The 10,590-nt window shown below is 42.0% G+C and overlaps 1 protein-coding gene across 1 annotated transcript; it reads left to right on the top strand.

The window, feature by feature from the left end:
* Nucleotides 1–895: 895 nt before the first annotated feature.
* On the top strand, nt 896–5,415 carry LOC109928189 (zinc finger protein 774-like). The gene has a single exon (XM_048619414.1). It carries the CDS (start codon nt 980–982, stop codon nt 1,724–1,726), a length of 747 nt encoding a protein of 248 aa, XP_048475371.1. The 5' UTR covers nt 896–979; the 3' UTR covers nt 1,727–5,415.
* Nucleotides 5,416–10,590: the final 5,175 nt, after the last annotated feature.

Raw genomic sequence — 10,590 nt, 5'->3', positions numbered from 1 at the left:
AATAGAGACATACAAGATGATCAGAGGATTAGATAGGGTGGACAGTGAGAGCTTTTTTCCTCGGACTGTGATGGCTAGCACGAGGGGACATAGCTTTAAATTGAGGGGTGATAGATATAGGACAGATGTCAGAGGTAGGTTCTTTACTCAGAGAGTAGTAAGGGCGTGGAATGCCCTGCCTGCAACAGTAGTAGACTCGCCAACTTTAAGGGCATTTAAATGGTCATTGGATAAACATATGGATGATAATGGAATAGTGTAGGTTAGATGGGCTTTAGATTGGTTTCACAGGTCGGCGCAACATCGAGGGCCGAAGGGCCTTTACTGCGCTGTAATGTTCTATGTTCTATATAATAGAACTTAATACTGAACCACATTAGGAGATGTTAGGGCAAGTGACTAAAAGCTTGGTCAAAAAGGTAACATTAATAAATATCTTCAGGGAGAAAAATGAGTTAGACGTGGAGATGTTTAGGAAGGAAATTCCAGAGCTTGATACCTCGGCAACTGAGAGAAAAGCCACCAGTAGTTTGGCAGTTAAAGCTGGGAATGCTGAAATGACCTGAATTATATGAGCACAGAGATATTGGAGAGTTGTGCAGAGATTACAGACATAGGATGATGACAATTATGAAGGAAAGCAAGGATGAGCATTTTAAATTTGGGTGCTTATTAATCACCTTTGTTAATCAGTGTGCACAGAATGGTTCTTAAACAAGACTTGGTGTTAGTCCACAGGCAGCAAAGTTTTGGATGGCCTAAAGATTTTAGGAAAGTTCAAAGTGCTGGCCCCACAAGTTATCACATTATTCAGTCAATGTTACAACCTACCTCTCTTCTCGCGAGTTCCCTCTCAGTTCCTTTCACATGCTTTAATTCAATTTCACAGGACGTTCGAGGTGGAGGATTTACAACCCAAACATCACATTAGGGTTTGACAAAGTTGCTGAATTTATGATAGCCTGATAAGATTCTGAGTATGGAAGGAGAAAGTAGTGTTGATAAGCTCACTGGGGACAAACCATGGAAATGTGTGGACTGCAAAGTGGGATTCAGATATCCATCTCAGCTGGAAACTCATCGACGTACTCACACTGGAGAGAGGCCATTCCTTTGCTCTGTCTGTGGGAAGAGATTTGCTCTGTCATCAGACCTGTTAAGACACCAGCGGGTTCACACTGAGGAGAGACCTTTTAAATGCTCAGACTGTGGGAAATGCTTTAAAAGTTCTGGGAACCTGCTGTCCCATCAACGTGTTCACACTGACGAGAGACCATTCAGGTGTTCTCACTGTGGGAGTCGTTTCAGGCGATCGTCCCATCTTGCTGTACACGAGCGAACTCACACTGGGGAAAGATTCACCTGCCCCAAGTGTGGGAAAGAATTCACTCGGTCATCCAGATTGCTGAAACACCAGAAAATTCACACTCAGCCGAAACAATTGACCTGCCCTGAATGTGGGAAGGGATTCACTGAGTTGTCCTCCCTGCTGAGTCACCAGCGAGTTCACACTGGGGACAGACTATTTATATGTTCCAAGTGTGGTAAGGAATTCACTCATTCATCCAAGCTGCTATCAGACCAGGAAGTTCAAACTGGGAAGGGGCCATTCACCTGCCCTGAGTGTGGAAAAGAATTCACTCTGTTAGCCACTCTGCTGACTCATCAGTATGTTCATGCACCACCATTAACTTGTCCTGCATGTGTGAGGGACTCGCTCTGTTAGCCACTGTACTGACATCAGCATGTTCACGCATCACCTGCATGAAATGTGAGAAGGAATTCACTCAGTTGTCCCACTCATTGAGATGCAGCAAGTTCACAATACAGTGATTGGATTTTTCTGTTAATCATATCCAAGACTGGCCTGATTTAATGTCTTCATAATAAAGCAGCTTCTCAATAACAGTCATCACCACAAGATTTAATTTCCCATTCATTTTTACGGAGAGAAGAGTTGGTCTATGACTAGACATTGGAAGTCAAATAAAGGCAAAGACACAAGTGGCTAAACTGAACTGAGATATGAAGTTTCTGGGTGACTAGATGAGACACTTGAGAAGATATTTCATTACATTCTGCAACTTTGCTTTCTGGTGTGAAAGAAGGATTCTAGGAGAAGGCTGCACATCTATGGATAACTAAGAATATTAAAGAGTGCATAAAGTTGAAAGAAAAGAAGTTATAATTGTGTGAAGATGAGAAAGAATTTAACAATAGTATAGATCAAGAAAAAAATGTATGAAATGGGAGTATGAGATAAACTGGCTAAAACTATGAAAACAGAGGTTCTGTAAGTGTTCTAAAATGAAACGTATTATTCTTCTACTGAATGTGTTTGGGAATGAATATTGGATATTAAGGAATTCACAGAAATGTTAAACAGATATTTTTGGGGTATGTGCATTGTATATAAATAACATCACAAATGTAACAGAAAATCAAGGCATGAAAGGGAGAGAGAAACTTGAAATAATTGCAACCATCAAGGAAAGGATACAGAGACAATGATTGGAGCTAAAGGTTGACAAGTATTCAGAATCTGACGGCCTGCATCTTGGGTTCTGAAAAGCAATTGTTGTGGACATCCTGCATGCTCTAATTCTAATTTTCCAAAATATTCAGAATTCCATAAAGATTACGTCAAATTAGAAAATCACAAATATAATTCCTCTATTCAAGAAATAATAGAGACAGGACGCAGGAATCAACAGGCTTCTGAGCCTGATATCTATCATAGAGAAGTTGTTAGAATCTATTCAGGATGTTATAGAATGACACGTAGAAGATTGAAATGCAGTCTGCAGAGTCCATGTGATTTTGTGAAGGGAAATAGCATTTGACAAATTTATTAGTGTTCTTTGAGGAATCAATGTGGATAAAACACACCCTGCCAATGTGATGTGATATTTCTAAGTGACATTTTAAAAGGTGACGACACGAAAAGCTTCTAGTGAAGAGAATGATATTAATATGAATACAGGATTGGTTAGATAACAGGGAGCAGAGAGTAGAGATAACTGGATGATTTTCAGGTCGGTGAGCTGTAATTAGTGAGGTGCCACAGGGATCAGTGCTGGGACCTCAATTTTCTTACAATTCATGTCAATGACTTCAATAAGAGACTGACTAGATTTGTTTATGATTTAATGTAGACAGGAAATGAAGTTATGAAAAAAAAATGAGTTGAGGATAAGTGAGTGGGTGAGAAAAATGACAGATGGAATAAAATGTAAGAAAATATGGGCTTGTGCAATTTGGCAGGTAGACTAGCAAAACAGCATGTTTCAATTAGAGATTACAGAACAATGAGGCACAGAGGTCTGGCTGTCCTGATAAATTCATCACAGCACGTTAGCATGCAGATATAGCAAGTGATTAGGAAGGGAAATGGAATGTCATTGTTTCTCTAAACTGGTCCCTGTAAAGAGAGGTCTGTCCTATGATGAAAAACTGAGTAAATCATGCCTGGGATCTCCGAAATTTGGAAGATTAAGATGTAATCTCATTAAAATATACAGAAATCGGGAGGGGATTTACAATACAGATTCCAAATGACCTTGTTTCTCTCTATCTCTGTATTCCCCAGTCACACAACCATTTGGAATACCAGTCTTTTCTCATTCTGTCCTCTTTGCCTCCCTGATTTTAATTACTCCACCAGTGGTGTCTTTGCCTGGATGTGAAGCTCTAAAATTACCTCTCTAAACGTCTTCCCCCCTGTCACTTGGTAATAGATGCTTGTTTGACATGGGATCTCCCACTTACTAGGATGCTGCTTGGGCTGCAGCAATTCAACTATGAAGAGAGACGGATAGGCTGGGGTTGTTTTCCCTAGAGCAGAGAAGGCTGAGCGGTACCTGATTGAGATGTACAAAGATTTTGAGGGAAGTAGATAGGAAGAAACTTTAACTTTGGTAGAGGGGTCACTAATGAGGTGGGACAGTCTTAAGATAAACCCCAGGAGGTGCAAAGTGGATTGCATGGATTTTCTTTCATTCAGAGGGTTGTAGACAATGGGAACCTGCTGCCTAAAAAGGCTGGAATGCTCGGGCATTTAGGAAGTATTTTGATCAGCATTTGGAACACCACGACATACGAGGCTATGAGTCCCGTGCTAGAAAATGGGATTAAAACAGAGAGATTATTGAGTGCCGGCATGTATACGACGAATCAAGGTGCCTCTTTATATGATGTCAATCTCTATGACTCTATTAAATACCATTCCTAATGTCAGTAGTTACTTCAACTGTTTCTTGAAGAAACTCCTTTGAAGACTATTGACACATTTTATTACTTTAAGCATGTTAGAAAGCAAGCTTGATACTATTTCATGTCATCAGTTTGTGCAGAGTAAAATTCATAAGTAGCAGTTGGTGGGATTACCCAGATTAATGCAGATTTTTTGGGACGTGGATTGTTTAAGGCACAAGTCTTGGTCCTACAACATCAGGTTAACTCCTGTGGACAGTGTTTAGAATTGTGGTCTGTGCTGAGAGTGGAGCTGATTGAGCTGACAGACCTGTAGTGAACTTCAAAAAACTGCTGTATGGGAACTTTCCTCTTCATTCAGTGACTTCCTGCTGAAGTTGATTCTGCATAAAACAGGTCACTATGAATCTCAATTCTAATGCAATCTTTGGAGCAAAGTTTACAACTTTAAATCAGCTGTAAAGCAGAAAGAAAGTCCTCATGTTTATTTTGCCTCTTTCGCATACTCAGAATGTCGCAAAATGATTCACAGTGTATGATGAATTTTGTAAGGAGCAATGAGGAGGGGCAGAACTAACTAAATGATACAACTTTAAACAAGAGTACCTGGGAGTGTATTACAACAAATCTTAGAAGGTGAAATGTTATGTTGCTCAAGCTTAATGATCCTTAGTTAAGATTTCCTAAATCTTCGTAAATCATTGATTCATCCTCAGCTGCAATATTCTGTTCAGTTCTGAGGACCAGACTTTAGGAAATATGTCAGGTTCTTTGAGAGAGTGTGGGATCAGTTTCTCAGTATCAGGGATGAGGGGTTTTAGTTCAGTAGAGGAACTGGAGAAGCTATTCTCAGAAGAGTATGAAGAGAGGAGGAATACTGCAGGGAGTAACTCCCATCCTGATTCCCCAAAGCCTGTCCACCATCTACAAGGCACAGGTCAGAGTCTAGTGGAAATTACCTACTTTCCTGGATGAGTGCAGCTCCAATAACACTCAAGAAGCTTGACACCATCCAGGACAAAGCAGCTGGCTTCATTAACATCACATGCACAAGTATGCACTCCATCTACCACCGTGACTGAGTAGCAATAGTAAATACTATCTACAAGATGCACCTCAGAAATTTGCCAATAATCCTGAGACAGCACCTTCCAAACATAAGAACTACAAGCAGGAGTAAACCATCTGGCCCTCGAGCCTGCCCCGCCATTTAATAAGATCATGGCTGATCTTTTTGAGACTCAGCTCCACTTACCCGCCCACTCACCATAACCCTTAATTCCTCTACTGTTCAAAAATTTATCTAGCCTTGCCTTAAAAATATTCAGTGAGGTAGCTTCAACCACTTCACTGGGCAGGGAATTCAACAGATTCGCAACCCTTTGGGTGAAGAAGTTCCTCCTGACCTCAGTCCTACATCTGCTTCCCTTTGTTTTGAGGCGATGCCCTCTAGTCCTCGTTTCACCTGCTAGCGGAAACAACCTCCCTGCCTCCACATTATCTATTCCCTTCATAATCTTATATGTTTCTATAAACATATGTTTCTAAACCCTGAGCACTTCCATCTAGGAGGACAAGGCTGGTAGATATGAAAACACAACCATCTGCAAGTTACCTTCTGAACCACTCACCATCCTGATTTGGAAATGTGTTACCATTCCATCAGTGTCACTGCGTCAAAATCCTGGAATTCCCTCCCTAAGGGTATTATGAAGCCACTTACAGAACATGGACTGCAGCGGTTCAAGAAAGCAGCTCACTGCCACCTTCTCAAGGGCAACTAGGGATGGGCAATAAATGGTGATCCAACCCACATCCCACTGGAGAACAAAAAAGGTAATGTCGCTCTCGTCAGGGCAGAGAAGTAAAGGAGTGATGCGAACTGCCAGTCGTTTGCTCCCCCTGATTGGAAGACCAGCCACACCCATATTGTACTTAAGGCCCACCCTTCATTAATTCTTATTGATTGACGACCAGCCACACCCTTCTGGTCATCCAGTCCCACCCCCTCTCTTCCTATTGACCCTGAGCTGCCATCAATCAGCATGGATCCTTGTTCTTTATTCAATTACGGTGGGAAGACTTTTTCTGAACATTTTATTGTTCTAATTTATTATTATGACTTTGTACTTCTGAGGGTCTGTATTGCTGGACTTTTAATTTTCTTTCCCCCGGGAGTTTGTGCTGGAGAGTCTGCAGCTAGGTACCTTAGCAGCTAACATGGCTCTGTAAGGTGCGACTTGTAAACTTTTCACTGTACTCATGTGAGCACGTGACAATAAAGCTATTTCATTCATCCCTTTTGTCAGTTGGAACATGTGTTGTTCCTGGCCACTACTATTTACTGTAGAGCGCACGCATAGTCATAATCTTTCACCAGGCTGCTGATGGTCAGTTTCGTGTCTGTCGAATCCACAAAGGCTAAGAATGAGGGGGATTGGAGTAAGCAATGGATCGGACAGTGGATTGGTGGACTGGTTTTCGAAATATTTTCTGTCACCCGCAAACCCGTCGATCCTCTGCTTGTACTCAATGGGGCGATGGCTCCAGGTTTCCTCCCAGTGACAGGGCTTCGGGAATGGCCACAGTCTTTACTGGGGGCACAGGGCAACAATACAGGTGTGCATCTTTATAGGGGGCAATGTTTGGAAGGACTGAGAGACTTTGTAGCCATTGTTCAGAATTGAGAAAACTTCTCCATCAAGCTGCATTCGCCTTTCATTTCCAATGTCTTATTAATGAGGCAGAGTGACGATACAGAAGGAAAAATTAAGGAAGCAAAATCTGCTCTCCCTCCCTCTATGTTAGATTTTTTTTTCCCCCAGTGGTTTCCCTCAAATTAACATTCAATAAGCCCAATTTCACAACCGAATCTTTACATTCTTTGCTTCTCTCACTCACCTTTTGCTATTTTCACTCAACTAAATAAGGCATTGAAAGCAAAGGTTTGCATTCGGGAAACTGAAACAAAACATCACAACAGGATCAGACCCAGTCATCCGATTTATAATAACCCAAATTTCATCAGATTTTGAACATGAAAGGAAACGGCACTGTTCGCAGTAGGATGAAACCACAGCTGTTCAAAGTGTGGATGAGATTTCAGCGAATCATCTGGCCAGTCCAGACACAAACAATGTTATAGTGGGGAAAAACTGCGGAAATGTGGTGACTGAGAAAAATGGTTTGGATGTCCATCTGAACTGGAAGGGCATTGGTGCATTGAAACTGAGACAGCCAATTGAATCTGCATCAGTAAAAAACAATTACTTAGCTATTGTGATCCAATTTTTCCTGCTCTGAGCACAAAGTCTATCACGTTTTGCAAGTGTATATTTAAACACGACTTAAATGTTCTGAGGGTTACTGCCTCTACCACTCTTACAGGCAGTGAGTTCAATATTCCCACTACCCTCTGGTTCAAAAAAAAGTTCTTCACATACCCTCTAAAGTAGTTGCCCCTTGACTTAATTATATGCCCCTGGTTTTTGATTCCCCCACCAGAGGGAAATGCTTCTTCTCATCGATCCTGTCTATGCCTCTCAAAATTTTAAGCATAACAAAACTGCAATAAAATTTCCCAAGATGATTCGGGGTAGCTTTATGGAGAAACACTTGACACTGAGCCCAGAGAAGGTTACATTAGGAAAGATGCTTAACTGGAGAGGCAGTTTTCAACAATTATCTTTAATTAAGAGAGTCATAGAGTTATACAGCATGGAAATAGACCCTTCGGTCTAAACGTAAGAACATAAGAACTAGGAGCAGGAGTAGGCCGTCTGGCCCTTCAAGCCTGCTCCCCGCCATTCAACAAGATCATGGCTGATCCTTTCGTGGACTCAGATCCACTTATCCGCGTTCTCACCGTATCCCTTAATTCCTTTATTGTTCAAAAAAAATCTACCTTTTTTTAAAAAACATTTACTGAAGTAGCGTCAACTACTTCACTGGGCAAGGAATTCCACAGATTAACAACCCTCTGGGTGAAGAAATTCCTTCTCAGTTCAGTCCTAAATCTGCTCCCTCTAATCTTGAGGCTATGCCCTCTTGTCCTAGCTTCACCTGCCAGTGGAAACATCCTCTCTACTTCTATCTTATCTATTCCCTTCATAATTTTATATGTTTCTATAAAATCCCCCCTCAATCTTCTGAATTCCAATGAATATAATCCCAATCTACTCAGTCTCTCCTCATAAGCCAACCCCCTCAACTCCGGAATCAACCTAGTGAACCTCCTTTGCACCCCCTCCAGTGCCAGTACATCCTTTCTCAAGTAAATCATCCATGCTGACTAGATATCCTAAATTAATCTAGTCCCATTTAGCAGCATTTGGCCCACATCCCTCTAAGCCCCTCCAATTTGTGTATCCATCCTCAGGCAGCTCATTTCCATACATGCACCACCCTGTGTGTGAATAAGTTGTCCCTTCAGTCCCTTTTAAATCTTTCCCCTCTCGTCATAAACCTATGCACTCTAGTTTTGGAATGCCTTATCCTGGGAAAAAGACCTTGGCTATTCACCCTACCCATGCTCCTCATGATTTTTTAAATCTGTATGAGATCACCCCTCATCCTCCAACACTCCAGGGAAAACAGCCCCTCACTATTGCTCAAACACTCCAACCCCAGCAATATCCTTGTAAATATTTTCTGCATCCTTTAAAGTTTAACAGCATCTGTCCTATGGCAGGGAGACCAGAATTGAATGTAGTATTGCAAAAGTGGCTTAACCAATGTCCTGTACAGCCAGAAAGGAATGGAGAGATTCATGCACACTCATGGACACCACTGCTGGAATCATTAAAATCAGGGAGGCAAAAGAGGCCAAAATGAGAGGAGCACAGATCCTTAGGAGGCTGGTAGAATTGCAAGTGACAGTAATAGAGCTGAACAAGGCCACAGAAAGATTTAATAACAAGGATGTTAATTTTAAAGCTGAGGCATTACTTGCCCAGGAGCAAAAGTTGATCTGTAGCACCCCTTGATGGGTGAAGGGGACTTGTGCGAGATACAGGCAGCAGAGTTTTGGATGGTCTTATGATTCCAGAGGGATTGGTCATTGTATTGGAATCATCAAGTCTACGATAACATAAATGTAGATGAGGGATTCAGCAGCTAATAAAAAGGAGACAAATGATGGGGTTAGAGACTGAAATTTCTGGTGTGCGTGATTGTTTGGATATGTGGTGGAAATTCATCTCGGGTCCCAGTTATGCGAGCAAGATTGCAAAGAGTGTTAATTAGGGAATGGAATTTGTAATGATGACTAAAGGCAAAGGCCTCCTGGATGTGGGATAAGGAAAGTAGCATCACTGGAGGAATGGAGAGACAGGGTAGCGAGGTAGAGCTGGGCATTGTCAGTGTACATGTGAAAAGAAATATGGTACTTTTGGATGGTGTCACCTCGTGACAGCGTGCAGATGAGAAATAGGAGGGATCAAGGATAGATCATTTGGGGGGGATAGATCATTTGGGGGACACCAAGTACAAGGTCTTCAGAGAGGAAAGGGACAATGAAGATGGAGCAAGGGTTTGTAAGAATGGTAGAGTCAAAGTCTACTCTCTCTTAGGTTGTGTGATGATGATGGATTTAAAGGAGAGGAGGAGAACTAGGAAAGAGTAGAAGAAAGCCATTAATGATATCAATTAACATAGAAGAGTTAGATGGTTGACAGTTTAGTGAGAATAGGGCCTGACAAGAGAAAACTGGAGTAAGATGCAAGTTCCAGACTAATGCAAGGAGAAAATTGCGAGGGTGTTTGGTCTGGTGGGCCCATGGAAGGGAGGGACACAGCAGAAGCAGCTGATCACACTGTCTCAATCTCAATGACAAAGAAGCTCCATGAGCTCCTCACGGGGGCTGCTGGAGGAGGCAGGGGAGAGGAAGAACTGTCTAACAGCCATGTACCTATGTTACAGGTATTAAAAAAAACTTCACATTTTATGTTTGATCCAAGGCTAACTTATTTGATGTTTATCCAGAAAACTGACACCTATACCTCAAGTGCAGTTTACTAACACCAGAAACAGACACCAATGGAATAGTATCACCGTCAAACACAATCAACAGCAAAATCTAATCACTGTTGTTACTTGTGAACTCGCTGGTGCGTTAGCATGTTGGATGATTGTGTGAATCCTTTTCCACACTTGGAGCAAGTGAATGGTCTCTCCCTAGTGTGTATTCGCTGGTGTGACAGCAAGTGGGAGGATCTGATGAATGCTGTCCCACACATCAGAGCAAGTGAACAGTCTCTCCCCAGTAGTATTCGCTGGTGTACAGTGAGGTCAGCCACATGTCTGAACCCAGTCCTGCAATGCAAGCATCTGAAGGTTGCTCGTCAGTGTGAACAAGTTGGTGGGACATCAGTTCTCTTG

Source organism: Rhincodon typus, chromosome 42 (genome assembly GCF_021869965.1).
Source record: "Rhincodon typus isolate 14 chromosome 42, sRhiTyp1.1, whole genome shotgun sequence".
Taxonomy (NCBI): domain Eukaryota; kingdom Metazoa; phylum Chordata; class Chondrichthyes; order Orectolobiformes; family Rhincodontidae; genus Rhincodon; species Rhincodon typus.
The sequence above is the reverse complement of the archived record's forward strand: the minus strand, read 5'-3'. Positions and strand labels throughout refer to the sequence as shown.